The sequence below is a fragment of the Leptinotarsa decemlineata genome, unplaced genomic scaffold (assembly GCF_025532065.1).
Source record: "Leptinotarsa decemlineata unplaced genomic scaffold, Ldec_3_MD MMD2_tig00000133_RagTag_RagTag, whole genome shotgun sequence".
Lineage (NCBI taxonomy): Eukaryota > Metazoa > Arthropoda > Insecta > Coleoptera > Chrysomelidae > Leptinotarsa > Leptinotarsa decemlineata.
In genome coordinates, this window is record NW_027412542.1 from 7,724,467 (window position 1) to 7,749,826 (window position 25,360).

The 25,360-nt window shown below is 34.7% G+C and overlaps 1 protein-coding gene across 1 annotated transcript; it reads left to right on the forward strand.

Annotated features, from left to right (window-relative positions):
• The first annotated feature begins 7,297 nt into the window (after positions 1-7,297).
• LOC111502381 (uncharacterized) lies at positions 7,298-19,448 on the forward strand. The gene is made up of 3 exons (XM_023156816.2): positions 7,298-7,445; positions 12,222-12,566; positions 18,880-19,448. The coding sequence occupies exons 1-3, from the start codon at positions 7,389-7,391 to the stop codon at positions 19,399-19,401; spliced, it is 924 nt and encodes a 307-aa protein (XP_023012584.2). The 5' UTR covers positions 7,298-7,388; the 3' UTR covers positions 19,402-19,448.
• The last annotated feature ends 5,912 nt before the right edge of the window (positions 19,449-25,360 follow it).

The window sequence follows — 25,360 nt, forward strand, 5'->3', positions numbered from 1 at the left end:
CATATCTCTCCTTGTAGATGTATTCACTGTCAATAGAAATCAGAAAAGAAAAGTCAAATGGAATAGTTGTTGTGCCAATTTGGCCAGCACAACCATGGTACCCGTTTTTCTCGAACTAAAAATTAGCTAAGTGATAGTTTTCAGACCAGATGTCCTTTCAGAACAAGCAACCATTTTATATAAAAGGCACTCATCTGGAAAGGCTTCTCAGTTTCTGGATTAGAAGTTACTTTAGCATCGTTTGCAGAAAATACTGCAATATAGTATCATCAATGTTAAAAAAATGGTGGTCTGTTGATTGAGAAAGAGATGAGGACCCCTATGAATATGAATTAACATAACTTTTTGAATGAAGAAGTGAGAGAAAAATGAGAAATGAAACTTTCTGTCTTTTACCACTTGTATTTGTAACGTACGTCACTGCAGTTTCGTCCTATAAATATATTTTATTGTATTCGTTTGAAAATGTCTTCATAGGGCGAACGTGTAGTAACATTAGTTACAAGTACAAGTGGTAAAAATCATAGAAAGTTTTGTTTCTCATTTTCCATGATGATTTCCTACCACGTAGTAACGTCTACAACCATCAATTTAGAGTCTGGAAGTGCATACTCTACCATTAATACATTGAGCGGAGGCAAAACAACAACAGGTTGATGGATATTTTCAGTTAAGGCGGTAGCCCTGTGTAACGTTATTTAATACTTCTGATATGCAGCTGGCCTTTTTACATCATAGAAAAAAAACCTCCGTTTGGCTGTTGGATCTCCTGCTCAAAGACTGTTCAATCGAAGAACTAATTGCAGATTAATTACAGTTGTTATATTCAATATGAATATAATTAGAATCTTTATAGTTTTCATATATCCATGATGATACCATTAAGTTTGTGTTTTTTTAAATATGAGTTAATTACTGTAAATGTGTTCAATACAAATATAATATTTATAGTTTTTCATTATTTATCGGGTTTAGAAAAAATAGCGTATGCAACTCTCATGTAATGGTTATTAATACACTCGCATATACCATACAAAACTCGCCTTTGGCTCGTATCCCGATTAATGCTCGTGTCTTAATAACCATCATTACATGATCGTTGCATAATATACTAATATTATATTATTTTATATGATATTATATTATATTATATTATATTATATTATATTATATTATATTATATTATATTATATTATATTATATTATATTATATTATATTATATTATATTATATTATATTATATTATATTTTTTCTACACCCGTACTCTAACAATACACTTATATGACCATAATCCGTTTCATAATGATATCCATTATGATACAGATTTTTCGTAACGATACAGATAATCAACCAATAGAAACCCATAATTTTTCAATCAAGAATCCTGTTCCTTTGTTTGTCCTAGATTCTAACCTAAGTAACTAATTGCAGATTAATTACAGTTGTTATATTCAATATAAATATAATTAGAATCTTTATAGTTTTCATATATCCATGATGATACCATTAAGTTTGTGTTTTTTTTAATATGAGTTAATTACTGTAAATGTTTTCAATACAAATATAATATTTATAGTTTTTCATTATTTATCGGGTTTAGAAAAAATAGCGTATGCAACTCTCATGTAATGGTTATTTATACACTCGCATATACCACACAAAACTCGCCTTCGGCTCGTTTCGTATCCCGATTAATGCTTGTTTCTTAATAACCATTATTACATGATCGTTGCATAATATACTAATATTATATTATATTATATTATATTATATTATGAACTATTTTCAATTGATAGCTTTCATAGACAGTTCGCTACACCATCCTGGTAAACTAACAATTGAAATAATAGTGACGTACTTTTTTTCGAGAATCAATTTCTATTCTATTGATTATCTGATTATAAATTCTTATCGTGACATGTTAATCCTTTGAAGATGTTCAAATATATGAGGCTACGTTCTCGAGATTGGAAATTCTGGGATGGGATTAGAATATGATACAATCGATATTTTTTATAGTAGGTAGTTGAGAAAACACATAATCCATTTTCAAGTGTTTTTTCTCTTTAATCAATTGAGTACCAGACGTCAATCAAGACTTAATTAGCCTTGGTTGTGTCTCCAACACTGACAAGGGGCAACGCCTCATGCAGTTTCAAAGAATTTACTGAATATATTAACTATAGTTTGAATGTTCAAATTAAACTCATTTTCCGTATATCAAAAAGATGAAACGGATTTATAATCTGTCGTTCTTGGGAGGGGGGACAACAACCTTATATATAAAGGGTGTTTTCATAAAGAGGTGTTGAACTTGGTTGGCATCACTTTCTTAACTAAGGTCATTTTGCCAGCTGTCAAGTGATATATGTTCTTATGTTCAGTTTTGTTTGGCATTTCAACATGAATAGACTGACACCTGAACAATGCTTTCAAATTGTGCAAATTTATTTTGAAAATCACTTTTTTGCACCTCGTTAACTCTAAATGATAATACGCATCCACAGAGACGTCGTTCAGTGAGTACAGAAGAAGTCATTGCTGGTGTAGAGCGTAGCGTAGAGAAAGACCCAAATCAGTCTATCCGCCATCGTTCACAGGAATTGGATGTGTCATTCACTTTATGGAATATTTTGCGGAAAGATCTTGGTTTGCGTATTTACAAAGTCCAACTCATGCATAAATTGAAGCCACACGATCACCTAGCAAGGCGTAGATTCGGTGAATGGGCCCAAAACAAGATTGCCATTAATCCCAATTTTTATAAGCGAATTTTGTTTAGCGGTGAAGCTCACTTTCATTTGAACGAATACGTCAATAAACAAAACTGTCGTATTTGGAGTTAAGAGAATCCTCAAGTGTATGTTGAGACACATCCACACATCCACATGGTGTGCCTTATGGGCTGGTGGATTCATTGGGCCGTACTTCTTTAAAAAACAATGCTGGTCAGAACGTTACAGTCGCTATAGAGACATCACTACTGACATTTTCATTCATCAATTGAACAACCATGATGTGCAGGAGCTGTGGTTTCAATAAGACGGCCCAAAATGTCACACAACACTTGCCACAATTGATTTATTGAAGGAAACGGTTTGTAATCGCATATATTTTCACGGTTAGGACCCGTGAATTGGCCTCCAAGATCGTGCGATTTGAAACCGCTAGAATATGTCCAAATAGTCAAATTGGCAAAATTGGGCAATTTAAGCCCAACTAGAATCTTTTATATCTGAATAATATTTCATATTATTTGTAGATTCATGCATTCTTTGTATGGCAGATGAACAATTTAATATAATATATACAATTTTCACCAAAACTATTCCTCGATTCCAAATGGCTCACAATTTTCCTATATACACATTTGAACTATTTCTCGGTTGCATTAAACCAAAACAAACCAGTTCGCAGCAAAAAATTATTTTACGAACAACTACAGATTAAAGGGTAATAAACAAAACTAAATTAGTAATAACAAAACACACATGTAGAAATCATAGTAAATGTTCAATATGTCTACCTTCAGACAATGCGCGTCGGCGCATTGAGCCACGTATTTACTCAAATATTCCTGGAGTCTCTCTGATTACCCTGTACGCATCGATGATGCGGTTTCTTAAGTTCTCTACATCGCGAACAGGAGTACGATAAACCAAATGCTGTAAATGGCCCCAAATAGAGAAATCGGGAAGATTGAGATCCGGGGATCGAGCGGGCCAGTTCTGACCGCGTCATACCAATTTAATTGTCACTATCGCTAATAGCGACCTACTAAATAGATTAGTTTCGTATTTTCCTATCTCTGTAGTTGTTCGTAAAATAATTTTTTGCTGCGAACTGGTTTATTTTGGGCAAAAAACCCAAGTGACATTTTTTGTTCAGAATGAAACAGGCTATCGAAAATAAATTTTCGAATGGTGAACAAATAATAAGACAAAAAGTTACATTGGAAATAAATTTTAGGGGTTGCGTTTTCCACCCCTTACAACCATGGGGTAAACCAAATAAATTTTTTGGCTAAGTGTCTTTTTGGTAGTACAAAACGTCAGGTTAATTCCAATATTGTTACTTTTTTAGTGATTGTGAAAAAAATTGTTATACAAATTTTATGTACCCCCTTTAAGGGGCTGTATCTTAACAAGGGATGCTCCAATGAAATTTCTTTATATGGAAGATCATATCTTTTTTCCATGAGGAATCACCTCCTTGAATGTTTTACACTTATTTAGTTACACCCTGTATACACCTTTGAACTATTTCTCGGTTGGATTATTATTGCATCCCCCATGCGATCTTGTGTTTACGAAAAACAATTCAAGGTGATTTTCGTATGTATGTGGACTAACCTTTACCTACTATTGCACCTGTTTTGATACCTAATACCCACCAAAATGTGTGTCACATTGTTTATGTATTTCACTCAATTCAGTTGGTGATGACTATCGCTTATATTTTTTAATTTTACCTGGTTTCCATCTGGGATCACTACGTATAAGATCAAACAAAGTACTGTTCGAAATAGGACCTTTGTCGCTGTTCATAAACAGCGGTGGGTGAAAGTTAGTCCACATACATATAAAAACACTAACATACCGTAGAATTTAGTTTTAGTAATCTCCCGATTTTTTTTCTGACTGACTCGACCGTCACTTGATAAACAATTATAATAATTTCACAAACTACCCCGGAAACGCATTGATCTTCACAAATTTTATTTGTAAAAATATCACAATATGTTTTCGTAGTGAATAACATTACTGAAAACTAATTCTTAACTGTAAATTTTATATACCCCATGTATACCCAGTGTCAACTACCTTATCTGGTACATACTCAATCATAATTACCTATAGCATCTACTCAATTTTTATATACTTCAGGTATATACTTAATTATGATTATTTGGAGCATATATATTACTTCTATGAAGACCAGGGTGATATCGGTTTCTGAGAAAACAAGTTCAATAATGGTGATCTATTCAAATCCAGTTGGTCATTCAGTAAAACTTTTGAATTTTAGGTTTATTAGATTCCAATGTTTTCAAACGATTTAGCTTCAAACCTTCATTTCTTATGTGCAAAATTTCGAAATCCTCTTTGAAATCCTTCTAAAAAATGATTTCAATATGTTGAACTTGTTTTCTTATTTACATAACTCTTATGATGTTACTGGATGCGATTCCTAAATGTTCTGCCGGTTTGACCAATATAAACCCAAAGACAAGATCCACAATTTTATATATTTCTGATTCCTCGAATTTTAATATTTTGTCTTTTTTGAGTAACTTTCCCAACGTATACAAGAACAGGTAATACCAGATAATATTCTGTTAATTCGAATACTAAATTTAATTTTTGGAAAGGAAGGTTCTCAATCTGTATCGAAAAATGTGTCAATCTTCCGAAGAAAGGAAGAAAGCAACCAATTTTGAAAAGGTAACTATATGTAAAGATGTGTAGATCATGCAAAGAAGTATTTTTTAGACAGCACACTCTGAAAGAAAATTCCTCTTTCAAATAAACATTGAATTACACGATAGAAAAATTATTTCGAAACAAATACTTTCATATGAACACTGAATTATACAAAAAATAATTTTTTCTATTCGGTTTGTATTTCAAACATTCGTTATGGAATTGAATCCCATATCAGTCTCAGGATTCCTACACAATATAGTAAATGAAAACAGGTAAAATTTCAGTCACATGGAACACTGTCATCCTCACTGGTTGACATCCGATGTTGTCATTATAGTAACTCATTGTGCGCATTTGTAAGTTATTTAGTTTAATTTAGGAGTTAACCGCATAAAATAATAAAAGAAATTATAACTTCGAGCGAGTGCGCTTCAAACTATTTTGTAACTATGAACCTATGAAATGTTACAACAGAAAGCGCTTGATTTTTGTTTGCATTATTATTGAAACACACTAAAGCAAAACACTGAACCGTTTCGATTTCAAAAACCGAACGTTAAATGCCTCTTCAAAAGAAGTAAACTCTACGAAAACCGAATCACTTCTAATATGATTTGATTTATCTTACCATAAGTTTACCATACTCCAGTTTACAAAACTTCCATGTATAGGGATATTGAGAACCACCGTGATATCCTTAGCACATATGATATTAGAGTAATGTGACTAGTTCTCAGGATAATTCTCATCCAACTAGAGTATCAAGTTGGAATCCAAGGTACTCAAGATATTTACATAATTGAATTTTTCATTATTGATTCATTTGGAATTCATCTTATTATATTGTAGACAATTGGTAACATTTTAATGGGCAGAATTCATTTGTGAAATAGGTTTTTTAATTCTCATCATAACAAGCAATCAAGATATAGTCTGCAAAGAGATTTATAAAATCGCAGTTAATAAAAACACCTATGACCTTTGAATACAAAATGAAAAGAAGTGACCCGAGGACACTAACCTTGTGGACCATCAATATCAACACCAATTGCAGATGAGAGATCGCCGTTGATTTTCACTTTTTGAGAAATCCCTTATGCCGTAGCCTGTCAGTTTGGTTGGAAGAATATTCTGATCTACAGCTTTGGACGCTCTCTTTAGGGCGACAAACACGAAAATCACATGTTTACCATTATCAATCTCCTTTTTAAATTCACCTGAGGCTAGCTGTTTCTCAGTTTTTCCTAAAGTGACTGATAATTTTAATTAAAAACGTGTTTCATATGATTACAATGACTTTAAACTAATAATTCAACCTAAAGATATGTAGGATAGACCCGAATATTGATAATCATGAGTCACACGTGTCACTAGTAGTAGCAGAAGCCGCCAGAGCATCTGGTGTCATAATGTTGACACTACCACCTCACTGTAGCAACAAACTACACCCGTACTTTCTTCCAAAAAAGCACTTTTCCCAATATCTTCTCGGCGCACGTTTCATCAATCAGGAGATGAAAAAACTTTGTGAAAATATGAAGCATGTGCATTCTTCAATCTTCCCAACCGTACCTCGGCTGGAATTCGCTTGCAAAGATTGTGTGGCTCTTGTCAACTTTGCATTCAATTTTAGACGGGAAGAATGTATCGTCGAACTTACCTGGATGTCACAATCCACACACATTGTTCACTACTGCAGCAGTCCGCTGATTGGCTGTTTTGTTAGTTTAGGTGCCCCTTCTTGCCTATTTTTGACAGTGGTCTTGTAAGTACCATCTAAACATTGAGTAATACTATCTCGAATAGATGAAGGTTAGTAATCACTTAGGTATCTGATAATTTTGATTACAATGAGAGAAATAAAATGTGACATAAAGTTGAAGTGGGGGCTGGAATAATCGTACATATAAATCGTAGGACACCAGACATGTCTCAGCCAGAGTTCGTCTCAGCCAGAGTTCATGTGTCTAGTGTCAAAAATGAAACTCCTCATATTGGTCAGCATCTTGTCAGTCGCGGTGAGTAACTATTTGATTGGAGCTCAAAGGATTCGGCTATATGTCAATACAACCACATTTAAAAAATATCTTTTGTTAGTAATATTTGTCTGTAATATCGAGTTATTCATGAGCAATATTTAAATCTTTCATTGAGATGATCAAAATCCTGAAAATGAATAAAAATTATCTTTGGATAAAAATTCGGATGTCCTTCATACTGCTCTAACATTTTTTTGGTACTGGTCAGAACATCTAAGTGGATGTCCTAAAACATATTCCGTTGTTTTATTCGATTATTTTATATTGATAGCTTTGCAAGAATTCTTTTCCAAAAATGAATCACTCCTAAAAATATAACCCTTCCAATTCAAACAAGATTCCTTTTTGGCTGGGATTTAAGTAAAAAAAAAACGATCGGAAATCTGTAAAATGCGGTTCTTCATTTGCTTGACCGAGTTAATTTTCGTTGATTGCTTATGGTATGACCAATAGTTCAGGAACCTACCAGAACTGATGTTCTGGTGTGCTGATTACCTCAGTATCAATTATACGGTAATATTTGAAACTTATTATTGTATAATATGTTCCGTATGATTATTTTTTTACCGACTTTCCTTTCGTACGTTGTTCTCTGAACATTTATTTCAATTGTATATCATCTTTTGTGGCTATCAAAGTCAAAATTCTGGTCGGTTTCATTGACTTCTTTGAGTTCAATTTGGTACTTTCCACACAAATTTTATTTCAGCCCGAAACATCCTAAAAACTGAATCTGATTATAACAAAGAGAAATATAAAAACCTACGTAAGAAGGTTAAAAATCTAATTACGAAGAAAGAAAAACAATACATAAAAAATTTAGAATCGAATGTTAGATATAAATCAATTCTGGAATTATGCAAAGGAACAAATTAAACATTCCTAGACTTACAGCTTAACTTATAATGGAGAAATAGTGGCAGATGAAGTTACCGCAGAATCGTTTGCAAATTTTTTCTCTTCTATTTACTTTGAAGAAAAAGCCTCATACAATCTAAACTTTAATAATTCTAGTATGACGAATAACTCTTTTGAAACACATACGATTACTAAATCTGACTATAATGAAGCTGTCAAAAAAGCTGCGGGAATAGATGGCATCCCTCATCACATATTGAAGGGCTGTTGTGAATGGTTGAAAGGTCCACTATATATTTTCAATTTAACAGCTAGGTCGAATATGTTTCCTGACTTTTTGGAAAACATGTTTAACCATATCTATATTCAAATCAGGAAATTAAATAGAAATTGAAATTACAGAGGTGTCTCAATTATGTGTGATCCGTCTAGGTTATTGGAGCAAATTATATATTCGAAATTGCATAAATTCGCTATTAAATACACAGCACCTGAACAGAATGGTTTTATGACCCAGAAGTCAGTAAATAATAATTTATTTAGCAGTTATGATTTTGAAACTTTACAAAATAAATCTCAATTGATCACAGTATTCACGGACTTCCGTAAAGCCTTTACCAGAAGCATATTCTGGTAATTAAAATTACCTGAGAAATAGATAGTTCATTAAAAACACTTCAAGAAAATTGCATGCTAGGAACTCTTCTATTCTATTCTTATTATTCTTCAACGAATTAACTTTGGTCCTACATCATTCACATTTTCTGCTCTTTGCAGATGATCTCAACATTTTAAAGCGTATTCGAACCATTAGTAATTGCGTATCACTACAAAAAGAAAATAACAACATTGTGAATTGGAGTTACACTAATGATTTATTTTTCAATCTTGGTTGAAAGATGTAGATAAATTTGAGTATCATTAGGATGGAGAGGTCCTGGGTGGAAAAACTGAGGTATTACTTATAATAGTACTTTTTCCTTCACAAAGCAATATAATTTTGTTAGTGAAATCTGTTAATCGTATGTTGGGATATTTAATGAAACAAACGCGTGAATTCAGTGACATAAATACAATCAAATTACTCTACTATACTCTAGTTAGAGTGAAACTGAAGTTCGCTTAGATAATTTGGACAGGAGAATACAAAACTACTTCAAAAGAAATCGAAAATGTTCAAAACAAATTTCTTCAATATCTTCATTTAAAAAAATATCATAAATGGCCTAATTACAATTTAATATGAACATCTAGACTAAGAAACAAATTCAAAATATTAGAACGAAGATGCAATCTGACATCTCTATTATTCACGTATAAAATAATCAACAATCGTATTGATTCCCACGAAATCCTACGCTTGATTCCGTTTCATGTTCCTTCATATTTAATATTTTATGTGTCAATATCAACAACTAAAGCACTTCTCGCAGTCATGTTGATATTAGCTAAAGAATTTAATGAAATAACAGGAATTGATTGGCCTTCTTTTCACAAAATCAAATTTAGTTTTCTAGCTTTCTTTGCTTCACAATATTGAATAACATACTGAATATATTTTCCTGAAAATGAATCTGCCTAAATCTGTACAGTTTATCTCGTCATGTGTTTGTAGATCATTTGCTGGAAAAATCCCCAACTAGTTTACTTTGTAGTATATGTCCAAGAGGTAGCGAAAACTTATTGTGACTTTCTTGAACTTCAACTAGTGTTTCCTGATATGGATAATAACCAATCCCTACAAAGCTCATTGTTGAATAATCTGAAAATTGAACTTTTATCGGATGGTGATCAACTGTATTGCCAAATATGCGCCAAACCAACCAACTGTTATGAGAAAACAAGTATAGCTGAGGCACCAGTCAATCTGATAATAACATTGATGATCTTCAAACATGACGGAAGCACCAAACTCTTACGAAGATTCGAAATAGATGAACACTTCAATGTAGCAGGCCACTATCATAATCTTCATGCAGTGATTATTCACTCTGGTTCCAGCGTTGAATCTGGTCATTGTTACGCATTGGTCAAAGACGAAACGGAATGGTTTAAGTTTGACGATAGTTGTGTCACGAAGTGTTCCGGCGATGTATTGAACTTATTGGAGCCTCTGGAGACACCCTACATTTTGTTTTATGAGAAAGAGGACATTGGCAGATTGAGATCTTCAGATGATATTTTGCTGCAAGTCTTCCGGGCTTTTCTGCAGCTGAAAAAGCAAATGTGCCACTGGAATTAAATCAAGTCGCCTCTGGACGCCAAATAATTTTTGTTGTTGTTATTTCATAATTCCATACTGACAATGAAAGTTAAATAGGAAATTATATATAGTTGAATTTGTTTTTACGGAGCATGATTACATTGACGATATTGTCACAAATTTAATAAAAATTTTTATTGGTATTTCCTGACTCATACTTGATCAATAACACCGCTGAGCAGTAGCAGTATTTTATTCCAACCAAGTTTTGTCGTGATTCCTCAAATTGATACAACTTTTTATTTGAGGAACGATTGAAACAAATCAAACATTAAATGTTAAATAAAATTCACAAGTAACATTAGTGGAAAGCGCATCAAAATGGGTTGACTTATTTATACTAATACACAACATTCTAAAACAACCGACATATTCTGGAATTTTCTGATTGATTCGGCCGTTACTTGATGAAGATCCATAGTAATTTCAAAAACTACACCTCAACGATTTGATCCCCACAAACTTTATTTGAAAAATATATCACATGTTTCGCTTAGACATTAGCTTTTTCAAGTGATTCGTACATCAAATTATCCTTACTATCCTATTTATATACTACAGGTAACCATAATTGAGACTACCTCTAAAAAATTACCTGAACCTCTACATAACGTACCTTGTCAATTATGATTACCTAAAGCAAATTGCCTCACATCTACATCAATGATAATTCATTCTCGGTTTTTAAGAAAACAAGTTCAATGATGGTGATCTATTCAAATCTAGATGGTCATTCATTAGAATGTTTGAAAATCAAGTTTATTAATTTCCATTGCTTCCAAATGATTCAGTTTCAAACCTTTATTTTCTATGTGCAAAATTTCGAACTCTTCATTAAAGATGTGATTTTTTTCTAGAAGATGATTTGAATATGTTGAATTTGTTTTCTTATTTACATAGTTCGTATGATGTTCCTGAATTCGATTCCTAAATGTCCTGCCAGTTTGACCAATATATGGGACCAATGGGAAAAACGTCTCGAATCGCTTTTGTGTAGACTTTCTTGGCAAGTCTTTTGTTTATTAACTCGGCTTTAAACGCATTGTTTACCGCAATTTGCTTGATGATATTAGGTTCTGTATCGAAATTATCTATTGAAAGAGGAACATTGACTCATCTGTGAATCATGCTATCATAATCTGCTACTTTGTGTTGATACCCATCCTTATCAACACAAAGTAGCAGCTTATAATAGCATGATTATATATATAGCATCATTGCAAAAAGAAGGCATATGCCATCGCGGACATTTTTTGTAGACCTATAAAAAAAGAATTGTGAATTGGTTAGTTATATGTCAAAAAAACTATACAGCGTTTTCTGATGAAAACTCCCAGGGGTAACACGGATTGCTCACGGATTACATCGTTATGTTTCAACCAATGCACACGAAATATTAATGAATTATATACATAAATATTTTTCTTGAAGTACTCCGTTCGTTTGTTTTTGAATTTATCTCGAGTAAATAGATAGACACGAAGGGGGACTTCAATTTGTAGCATGTATTTGTGTGCGTTGGACACAAGAATTTATCGGTTATGAAAAAAATTAGTTATACCAAACATATGCAGCTTTTAATACATTATCTTGTGAGAGTTTTGAAATTCATGAAAGATTTTCAAATTTTCCAGTCTTGCCGACTAGCATCAAGGTACCCACGAGTTCAGGAACTACTCAAAAATTCTACAGAACCGGAACAGCTCCAAAAAGAAACAGAAACTCTCATACACACAACAGCCAAACTGATGATGCGTTTGTCGGAAACTGGAAGAATTCAGCTCAACGATTACGCGGAAAACATCAACAGCAAACTTGATTCTTTCTATCAAGAAACCTCAAACAGGACTAGTGCGTTAGTTCAATATCTAATCGATGAAATAAATGATCTTGCAATCCGCGCCCAGGAATTGAAAATTTGTACATCCGTGGTTTCGCATATTTCCAATTTAGATGACATATTTGATCAACAATACCGGGTAAGTTTCCTACAGCTGATTACATTCAAATCTGTTTTTTCATGATCAAATCATATCCAATTCATGTATCGTCGAAATGAATATAAATGTGTGGAAAACGCATTATATAGACCTATTGGATAATCCTAACTGTACCTTGAGCTTGTCAAATTTAGGAAAATCTTTCTTAATTTTAGTATGGTCCTGTCTGCTAGATGCGCGTTAGAAGACAGTGAGAACGCTCAATTGCAACAATATAATCTATCTGGTAGTATACCGGCAGTACAGTACTTTTCGAAGAGCTTCAGTTTCATCCTTTTTCGTCCTAATGCGTGCTCTGTCAGTAGACTGTGAGAATTCTCAAGTATCTTCCTACATTTGACTTAGCTGTACAAACTACAACAATAGACCATCACTGTAAAATATAAGAATAACGCAAGCGACTTATACCAAAGAGGTCGATTTTCCCCATGTCAATAGATGAATCAATTACAAATAATTCATTGAAAAAATTACCATTAGAAACATATCTGAACATGGAAAATATGTTCCGATATGTTCAATAATAGAGTTGTTCAATTCCTACATAGCTATTTAAACCAACGGGCTCAATTCATATTTTTGTGTAATGTCTGGTTCAATTCTTAGTCATTTTCAATTATCTTTATAAATTTCTGATTATCATCAAATAATCGACCATTGATCTGTTCAAATCTGTTTTCCGGTAATCAGATGTCGCCCCCTAAGAACAACAGTCTTCAAAAGTCGAAATTCGTCTGAACTAGTAATCTTTTAAAGTGCGCTTCCTAGCAGGAGATATATACATTATTATGCTGATGACAGGTATATTACTCATTTCCAGCTGAAAATTGGCAAGACGTTGTCGAAAAGATCAGTCATGGCTTCCAGAAACTCAAAGATTTGTCTGTAGCAGACAACCTCAAATTGAACAGTAACAAGTAGCCACTAGGTACTTTTGAATCTGAACTCTGGAGTAAAGAAATTGAAGAGTTCATAGCTGTAGGGTTTCCTATGAACCTTTGAGCCAACTGTTTCAAAAACGGGATATAATGTGATGTGCTCTCAAATTGAAGCTTTGAGAAGGATTGATAATCTCTGGACTCTTATTTTGCAACAGTATCAATGCCCCGGCTTTAATAACAAAATTCAGAATAATTGTATGAGCAAAATTCCAGGAGTCTGGTTGATTGAGACGAAGAGCTACACCTCCTTCTGAACACACAAGTACGTCTCTCATACAAAAGATTCACCAACTTGGAATTACTGAGAAATTCAGCGGAACTGAAATGATTTCAGTATACCGAGACACTAAACATTACAATATATAACTCATTTCCAATTCGAGAAATTAAACGTAAAAAGAAAAATATGACCTGATCAACCACAGGTATGAAAATATCTGCGAAAAAATGAGATATCTGCGTTTCATTCGTGAATTCATAGAGAACAGTTTTTTTTAATTACTAAAAATACAGAACCATATATCAAAAAGTCATTAAAAAATTCAGAAATTCATTATACTAACACAATAGAAGGTGCTGATAATAGAAATGAAGAATACTACAAAGTAATCAATGAATTAAAAAGTAATTAAAATGAACATGAAGGAATATAAGTAGATAATAATGAGCCAAATTCGTACTATTGCAAAATAGAACGTGAAACGATTCAAGAGTTTTTCCTGAACGATATCATTTTTTCTAAATTAAAAAATATCGTCAATGAAACGAATTACGAAAAATCCTCGAATATTGTAATCTCAGTAAAATGAATCCAAAATAATCCAGGAGTAGCTAGTAGACCATTCTCTCAGAAGAGGCATATTTTCATCATTTATGGAAACTGTAGTTATTATTAGGGGATGAAAATGACCCTTGGAATTAGCGATCTCATAATAAATTTAGCCGAGTTAATGACAAAAATTTTTGAAAAATTGACTTCGATTTTTTTTTTACTATTGGAAAAGATAATAACTGAAGAGTTATTCCTCCATTTCAAACTCCCTTCTTGAGAGTTTGAAATGGAGCTAAACCTACAGTGGTGAACTCAACATTTTGAGTTTTGTCACTATTTAACTTCAATCTAGTTGCTATAAACCAAATGTTAGCTTGATTTTCAACTTCTTTCATTACTTGTGGAATCTTAGATGATGATTGATCGCTATATATTAATGTTGTATCATCTGCATTGAGAATGGCCTCATAGGGAGACATGAAATTACATATGTCATTAACATAAATAACAAAGAACATGGGCCCAAGTATTGAACCTTGTGGAACACCGTGCTCAATAGGTTCAAAATTGGATGCAACATCATTACACGAAACCGCGTGATACCTATTTGAAAGGTATGATTCTATGAGTGACAGAGATACCCCTCTAACTCCATAATAATACAATTTTTTTAGAAGTATACTGTGTGATACATAATCAAAAGCCTTAGACAAATCAAAAAGCGTTATGGCAGTGTGCACACCCTTCTCGAATCCTTCAACAATAGATCCCACAACATCAAAGACAGCTAGAGAAGTAGAACGATTTTTGCGAAACCCTTATTGAACCTGAGAAAAGAAGTTGTTGCCGTCGAAGTAATCATACAGACGCTTTTTCATTATTATTTCAACGACTTTGGAAAAAATAGAGATGATAGATATGGGCCTGTAATTGTCCAGGGAACATGGATCCCCCTTCTCGAAGACTGGAATTACTTTCGCATATTTGAAAGCGTCAGGAGGCAGGAAAAACACCTGTCTCAAATATGAGGTTGACCAGTCCTGTTGAAGGCGGAATTATAATTTGTAGGGTTTCCCTGATAGAGCTTTTAATATTTTTCAGTTTTATTATTGTTTTGAGACTCTGTCACATGCTACTGCTACTGAGGTCTATTTTCAGAAAATATTTTGAATAGTTGTATTCGTTGGTATATATATTATATATATATATATATATATATATATATATATATATATATATATATATATATATACATATATAATTAATAATTATTAATAATTAGTTATTCATTCTATATTTACGTTTTATTTTATATTATATATACAATATTGTATGCCTATATTTCATCTTATATAACCTCAGGACTATTACATTTTAATAGCTTCATCCATGAGCATGGTGTTCACCAGATAATATAAAGCATATCTTAATGAATTCTGGTTTGTGATTTATATGTATACTAGCGGTCACAGCTAACTTCGTTCCGCCTAAGTCAATGGATGAGCAGATTTTAAAATTGATACAAAATTATTCAGTATAAAAAAATAAATTGGTATATAATAAAATAAATGAGAATTGGTAGAAAAATAGCACTCTTCAGTGGAGCACCCTGTGATATACAATATATTTCGTTTTGTTATCAAGTACAAGAACACATAAAGTAGATGTAGATGCATTTTCTATATCATCTATTTCGTCTGGTCAAATTTTTTCAACTAAACATATAAGAATATGTGCATGCGGCAGGCCCCGTTTTTGTCATTCCATAAAATACATCCAGCCGAAATTCCCCAAAAACTCGTTGTTTAACAATGTCATTGCATCTTGCGCATATTCATACATATAATGTGGACTACCCAAGACAAATCTAAAAACACAAAATTCATAAAAGTTTGTCCTGCCGTTTTTTAGTTCTTTCATTATTTTTTCATTTCCTCATATTTAATCACCTTTCAAACCTTTCTTGAGCTTTCACAAATAATTCAAAACCGAAATTAGCCAAATCGGTCCAGCCGTTCTCGAGTTTTAGCAAGTTTAGTGATCTAATCTCGATATGTTTTGTACCTATACTTTTGCAGAATTTGTTGTTTAGGCTTTACGTACAAATACGTTGTATTTGTTGTGTGTGTTGGTTGGCGAGTTAGAAATCTTTATGAGCAGTGAAAGCAATACCAAACAAATACAACTTTGAACACTTATTCCATCAGATAATTCGGTATAAAATGCTTGCCAATCCCCACGGGTCTAGATCCTTCTGGTCGGTAGCAAAAGCTGTTGATCAGAACTTTATAAAATCCACAATTTCATCGCTAATACAAGCGGATGGTTCAATTGCAACAACAGCCATAGTAAAAGCAAATCTACTAGCTGAACAATTTGCGTCTCACTCCACAGTCGATTTTCTGGGAAAGGCACCACCCACTGTTCCCACACTACAATCCACAATGCCTTTTCAACAGCATCTAGTCAGGCGTCCACAAGGTGTCTGGCCCTGATGCAGACTTTTCAATGTGTCTTATGGGGGGTTTTTCCTTCTTGTTGGAACATTGCTAGAGTTCAGCTTATTTCCAAAAAGGGCAAAAAAAATAAACTCACAAATAAGAATAGACCAGTCGCTTTGCTATCATGGAGAAAGTTGTAAACCACCATATCCTCAAATATTTGTAAGGCTTCAACATATTGAGCGATTATCAATATGGCTTTCGGAAACAAAGATCATCAGGCGACCTTCTATCTTATGTCACCCACATTGGAATAACGCAATCGAGAAACATAGAGAATCAATAGCTATTGCGCTTGATATTTCTAAGGCCTTTGACTGTGTGTGGCATGAGGGTTTGCTGGCCAAACTTCGATGCTATGGCTTGTCGGATCATTTATGTGTATGGCTCTCCAGCTTCCTGAAAAAACGTTCTCTGCAAGTGGCCGTCGATGAATATCTCTTGAATACATTCCCCATCAACGCTGGTGTTCCCCAGGAATCCATATTGTCTCCAGCCCTCTTTTTATTGTATATTAACGACTTATTGAAAAAAACCCAGAATCCAACATATCGCTTTGCTGACGACAGCACACTTGTCTCGTCATTCCATTTAAATTCCAGTACATCAGCTATGGAGGCACATCTTCACCGGCAGCAGGAGGTTGCATATCTCAATGAGGATCTAGAAGTGATTTCGAATTGGGGTGAAAGTAACCAGGTTCAATTCAATGCCACAAAAACCCAGGGATCGGTTTTCACCAAGGAGATATATGTCTCCGAACCGGATATAATAATGTCAAGTCAGATAATTCCGCTTTCTGTTTCAATGAGTTGGTTGAGGGTTAAAATGGACACCAATATATCTTGGCATAATCATGTCGCTGGAATTGCAAAGGCTGCTTCTCAAAAGCTTGGAACACTGTTCCGAACCAGAAAACTGTACACACCTCAGCAACTTTTGATCTTTTATAAGGCTCAGATCAGACCTTCTTTGGAGTATTGTTCTTATGTATAAAGCCTCACCTCCAAACATACCCCGAAGTTGCTGGATTCCATCCAGAAAAGAGACATCCGTCTGATTGGAGACGCGAACATCACGTGCAACCTTGATGGCCTGGAAAATCGAAGAAAAGTTGGATATTTGTCTCTCTTCTATAGATATAGAACACGGAAGGTGTTCAAGTGACTTAGCACATTTGATTACACCAAGATCGATACATATCAGAAATACGCGACAGACTGTGGCTGCTCATCGTTTTGAGGTTCAACTCAGTGCACCTCAAACTTCACTGTTCAAGAATTCTTTCATCTGGAGAACTGCTTTTATGTGGAATAAATTTCCTGAGAACATTTTTCCAAATGGATTTAATCTTCAGCGATTCAAATCCAATCTAAATCGCTACTCTCGCATAGGTACCGCTGTGAGAGCGTCTTAATGATTTTCCTGTAGTTCTTCTGTGTTGTCCTTAAAAAAATTCAATTACATCCTTTTTATACATTTACCAGAATATATCACTTCAGCTCTTTTAGTAGCTGTATCACTTGCATTATCTGTAAATGACGTACCTAATAACTCTGTTGATGGACTGGGCTAATCTGCAGCAATATTAATGATATAAACTTTGCCGAGTTACATAAAACCTTTTTTATATGCTTCAATTGCGCCTTGCTTTCATTTGAAGTTTTCAGTATATTTCATGACATTTTTCATATAGAGAAATATATAAGTTGCTTCACAAAAAAATCTCTGTTGAAAAAAAATTGTCAAGACACTTTCAGTACTCTCCAAACTCTTAACAATATTCGTGCCAAAGTTGGGCTATCAAAACCTCAACTCTTCTTGGTGATGCAAAATATCATAGTTTGACATGTCACATATGAAATATAGTAGGGATGGAGAAAAGAGGTTTTCCCCATTGTGTGAACCCAATATTAAAATTTTTCCAATATCCATCAATCCGCCGCTGTTCTAGTATCAAATTCATCAATCTCTCAGGAGCCAAAATATAGAAAAATTATACCCAGCGAACATAATTAATATAAGTTATTCACAAGTTGAAAAAATAGTTTTTTCTACCAATATGTTATTTTTTGCAGGTATTATTCAATACATCTTTTTATAAATCTAACACAACAATGGAAAACAAATATAGAGCTCTGATGGGAAATATCGCAACCGTTCAAAGAATGAATGCTTCCCTATTTGATTGCCAACTTGATGTAGACTGTATAGTGAATATTGCCGAACTAGTAGAAGAACAAAATGTAGCTCTTATGGATGGCCTAGACGATATCGACAACTCTGCTCCGACAGTTCATGACCAGATACTATCTGAGACAAATTTGACAGCAACGAAGACAGTATATGTGCATGAAGAATATATTTGTAACGTTGCCCTCATTATAGAGAATTGTATTCGAAGTAGGATTGATAATCCTGTCTTGACAACCACTTTAGCACCTCTTCCTACAACTAAGGTGACAAATTCAACATCAACATCAACTCCAGAACTAACTACAATAACAGCATCTTCAGAAGCGACACCTGTAACATCAGATACACCTCCCACAACAATAAACCCACAATTATATTGCAAGGGAAATTCTGATTTTTTTTGACCATTGTTGTATAGAAAAAGGCTTCGAAATAAATCTTGATTTTTAAATTTTTTTAATTACACAATGATAACTCAAAATTGGTGATTCGAAATTACTCTATTGATCATGAAAATTTCTATCTCACTTTCCTTCAGGTGTACAGAGTGGGCCAAATTGGACACATTTAAAGAGAAACTCTTGTTTTCAAACTAGATACATGAAAAGTGATGGCTATGTCTGAGGGTCAAATTTTATGATAAACTTGATGGTGAAAACCGCATATCGATATCTTACATCGTTTCTGAGTTACCGCATGTTTTTCGAAAATGTGCATTTTCGAAAAGTTGCTGTACCTTTTTTCATGTCAAAAATTTCTCGTTTCTATGAAAACATATCCAAAGCACTTTTTAATGTAGAAGTCAATGGTGTAAAAAGTTATTTTTCAAATGAGATATAAATAGGTATTGATGGAAAACTGTGTCTTAATGAAACTTTCTGTATATTCCTGCATATTTCAATAGAGGTTAAAATTACCTTTCCAAAAATGGAGGGACTCTTTATGTTTTGCTACAGAGCAATTCTAGATACAAATTGGAAGCGGCAGTGATGCAAAGTTTTGCATCTCTCACTCCTATTGAACTGATTAATTCAGCAAAAAACGTTCACAAAAGGTGTCGCCTGTGTGTAAGAGAAACTGGTAGACATTTCGATCACCATCTCTGAAAAAATATGTTTCATTGTTTGTTCTTTTTTTTCACCGTAGTGTGCGCTGGTCAGGCCCTATCCCTCGAACTCCGATAGATTCGGGAGGGAGCGCCAGCATTATCAACCAATGACCACTCCCCACACCGTGGGGTAAGTGATCATTGCGTCCGAGAAGCATGTCCCCTGAGCAAGCGCAGTGAGGCAAAAATGACAGCTAAAAATGACAGCCCTCTGCATCTGCCCGGCTAAGATTTCTGCCTCACTGCGGTAAGCCGGTATGATTTTAAAATTTGAGAGTAGAGAGGACATCATTCCATCAAGGACTCCAATAATAAGAACAACCATCTTGACAGAGAGGTCTGGATAGAGTTTGCGGAGTTCGAAGGGAAAATCTCGAAATCTTATTCGTTTCTCCTCCTCTTTTCGGACGATATTCGTCTCGCCAGAAGCTGAAAACTCCACGACAAATATCGTCTTGCTCTGGTGGTCGAGAAGGACTATATCAGGCTTATTAGCTTGTATGAGCCTGAGGGTGGGGAACGAATAGTTCCAATAAATTCGGCACTTCTCGTTCCCCACAACGGATTCAATATCCCCCGGAGCGTAGGGCATTACCGGTGTCTCGTCAATACCGTAAGAGTGCCGTAGACGGTAATATAGCACTTCTTAAGACCATGGATATAGGCCGAGACCGCATATGCTGGACATGCTGATAGCAAGTGCATTAGGGTCTGTACCTTGTGAAAGGAACCTCCATACACATGACGCGACTGCGGTAGACTAAGGTGTTGAAGACACAATCCTGGCAAGCTATGATGAACCCCTCAGTTTCCGACTTCAGCCCACTCGACCTGAGGAAAGCGAAAGTCAGGCGTTTTGATGAGCCAAAGTATCCAATGTTATTAAAGAAGATCCCATGCATTGGCTTATTCTTGTGTTTCCGGAAAAGTGAGGTGATCTCTGCTGCTTTTATATGAGCTTTTTGCTGAATGGGTTCCAACTCGTTGACAGAGTTGTAGTCACCTCGTTCAGTGTTGAAAACTGAACCAAGTCCATCAGCTGCTCGGGCAGCTGCCCTAAAGAGAAATGCTCTTTATCATTATAATTATTATTGTTGAACTTTCATTCATTAGTACTGAATATAGTATGAATTGTTATCAGTTTTATTGAAACTATGCGTTTTAATTACTGCTGTAAAAAACTTTCTCAACATTTGATAGCTACTACACTGCACAATTTCTTACCGTTTTATCGTGGCGTCGAGTCGTCCTAAGCCTACTTGAACAAAGTCTACATGAAAAACCTAACAGCTCTGTATTTCAAAGATGACTCTTGCAAAACATCACGTGTGCTGCTTTTGGAAAAGTAATTTTAGGCTCTTTTGAAATATGCAATAATATACAGGGTGTCTCCGTAAAAAATAGTTTTCCAATAATAAATATTGATATCCTATTTTCGAAAAACATTTTCGAAAAACATGCTGTAACTCAGAAACGATGATGTGGTTTTCACCATTGAGTTTGTCATAAAATTTAATCCTCTGAGACAGCCATAAATTTTCATCTATCTAGTTTGAAAACAAGTTAGGTTAGGTTATGTCCAAAGTGAGTAGGTCTATTTGACCTTCCGCCGCAACACGCAAGGGTTTATTGTGGCTCGCAAATATTCACACTCAACCAAATAAAACCAGCTTCTTAACGAAGCCGATTAGTTTGTATGGTGAGTGGTCTTTCAGGTGAGATGGTAAGAGTACGGCTCTGCCGAACTATAAAAACCTGATTCGGTTCCCAGCGGGGCAGGCACACAGTATATGCTGTGCTGTTCCATCTTTAATGAGGTAGTCGGATAGTCAAGGTGCAAGATTTCCACCTTGATACCCGCTACAACCTTCCCATATGAGGGCTACACCTGACGATGCCTTAGATTCAACCGTGCACGGCTTTTTCGCCTTTGGTTTTGGTGAATCATGACTAGAGCGCGAACGTTTGCTAACCTGCTCATGGGGGTCCGTTTCTCCACCTGAGACAGATTCTGCGTACGCCGCTCAAGAATATGGTGCAAGGCTGTTTCATAAAGTACCCCGCTCTTGAGGAGACGACTCAGTCGTTTCCTGGCTGCACCACCAAACTTTTTTTTTTAAGATCACTTATTGGATCAAGGGTTGGAGAGTTGAGAAGCTCTCGCTGCTGATATAAATTTACAGGAAGGTCAGTTGGAGTCGTAAGCTCGACATCCATCTCCTCTGTAGACTCAGTGTCAGATAGAATTTTTATGTTTACTCTGTCCATAAAGGTCACTCGAGTAGCTAGGGAAAGAAAATCAATCACGGCAGAGCCCCGTATTACCGTGACAAGGCGCTGCTACGACGAGAGGACGCCCGGTATCGGGAAGGTTACGTAGAGACAGCCAATAGGATCAGTGTCATTCATCCTCTAAGCACGGATACACACTCCTTAGGATTGAGCCATTGATGAGTTGCCATTTAGTTAGGTATAACATAATCACAAGTGATTCTGCCATTCCCGTATCCAGCGGGGCTACACGGAAGCAGGCATCCGATGGCCGGTATGCTCAACCCACACATCCCAAGCCAAATGCATTCGCCAAAAACAGCATGCACAGTGGTTCAGGCAGGAAAAGATGAACAAGGATAGCCAACCCGCCTTTAAAACAGGAGTTTCCCTTGGGTCCCATTCAGCCCACTCTGTACAAACAATTTGTTAGGGCGTTACTTTGTTCAATATAAATGTTTTTTTGTAGTTTGGTAGTTTGTCTTTGAAGGTATTCAATTCTTCTTTGACAGAGTATCTACCGTTTTTATGGTTGTAACGGATAACGGAAAATGAGGGTTCGATTCTGGAGAGGTAGTCTGAGAAACGGCTACCGCATCCAAGGAAGGCACCTATCCCGGAAATTGTTGAAAAAAAACGAATATTTGTTTCCAGTCATGGAAGGGATTTGAACTCACTCCTGGTGAGGTCGTTGCTTCGCGCCGATTACGACTTGTGCATTGACCCACTGAACCAATGGATCACTCGAAATTATTTGAACCTGGCGATCCTGATCAGGATAATAACATGAACTTATGAAATTTTTGCTATTGTCACCGATTCTTGATAAGTGTACAAAGTTCAAAATAAATCTGTCCGTTTAAAGTTAGTCAAAATCGAGTCCAAAGGAGTCGATTACAAGCAAACATTCAATGTAGCTAATAAAAGCGTGTTAAAAATACATTTGATAGAATAGAAGTAGAACTTCCCACACATATAATTTGGATAACTATGTAATTATATGAAATTTTTTCAGAGTTTTTCATTTTCTGAAAATGATGAATGTTATACAGTCGTAGATGTTTTTCATTTTTGGAATCGATTTCATATCATTTCTAGGAACATGTGGATTCGTTTTTCGATGACATTCCAGGTTAGCTTCCCAATTTTTTGCCACCGCAGTTGTCGGTTGATTGGTCAATCCACCAACTTAGCAAGTTGACTTGTGTGTCACACCAATAGGTAGTTCCAGTTATGTCTTGCTTGCGTTTACGCAGTTATTTATATTAAGTAATTCTCTTGGTTTTTCACATTTTATCTTCAATCGAGGACCGCCTGTCCGGTACTGACGATGCCCAATAGGCTGAAACAGCTGTCTACCGATGGCTCTTAAATTGAGATCAATATGGGAATGATCAGAATGATACTCATTTATTTATCTTATATATATATATATATATATATATATATATATATATATATATATATATATATATATATATATACAGTGTGACCCATTTAAAATGGAACCACCCCTGTAGAATGTGCATTTTTCAATCAATCTCAATTTTTTTTTATTGAAATATTAAGCATGAAAAACTGTATCTTGACACTAACTTTCACAATTTTAGTTTCATTTCCAAGGCACTCTATGGTTTTTTTTGTTTGTCAAAAACGGCAAAAGTTTATTAGGCAATTTTTGTTTTCAAATTTGACTACACCACTGGATTCGTAGTCGTTATAAATCAAAACTGTCAAATTTTCATTAAAAAATATTTGTTAACAACGAAGTTACAACAACTTCAATTTTGGAAACAAAGTATTTGTTTGTAATTTTTATTCAGATTATAGACATATTTGAGATCTGACAACACTGTCATCACCAAGTAGAACACCAGTGAGTTTGTACAGTGAAAATCCGAAGTCAACAGCTCAATGCGTTCTACAGTTATAACTCCTGAAAATATGGTAATGTGAGAGATTTGTGGTGCAAGCGTTTTGTAATAAAAATCTGACTACGCCACTGGATTTGTGGATAATATTCCCTTAAAATCATTCATTTGAGTGTAGGTTACGAGAAGTGTATTCTAGAATAACAGAAAATTAAAAATTCATTTTCAAGTTATGCAGTACTTAGTACATTCTTCCGCATAGCCGCTAAAATCAAATTGATTTAAAGCATGGAAATCATTTATTCAATAATAAAACAGAGAGCAGGACAAAAATTGTTCCCTGTAAATTCTTCATAACTCAGCTAAAACAATCTTTTAGAGGAGATATCAATAATTTGAGGAAGCTGAACTCATTATGCAAAGGTTTTATAATAAATCAACAGTAGGCTGTGATTTTGACAGTTAATCATAAATAAAATAATAGTTGTTAGTTACGTGCATTTAATAATGGCTTTGCAATTATCATTAGAAGAAAGAATTGAAATTGTGAGAATTTCTGGGGACAATTATCATAGTGAAAGAGAAGCAGCTAGGATATTTAATCGCAGACATCCAAATCGACTTCCCATTGACAGAAGCACCGTTAGTAAAATTAACAAAACATTTAAAGAAACCGGTGCAGTCAGCAAACATATTCTAAAAAATAATCACCGAAGAAGAAATTTAAACGAAGGTGCTGTTTTAGATTATTTTAGAAAACACCCAAACAGAAGTTTACGAGTCGCCAGTTTGGATTTAAACTTACCGAGAGAGACTATTCGACGATGTCTTAAACAAAACAAAATGAGAGCATTTAAACCTAAATTTCTTCACTCTTTAAAGGCAGGTGATGAAGTGAAACGTATGGAATTTTGTTTGTGGGCACAAGGCGAGTACCTGAATACAAGAAATTTTTTAAACTGCATAATGTTTAGTGATGAAGCTTCTTTCAGCACCAATGGGGTAGTTTCATCGCAAAATGCTCGGTATTGGGCTACGGAAAATCCGCACTGGATCATAAATTGTAAAAGTCAATATTCCGAAAAAGTTAACGGTTGGTGTGGTATAGTACAA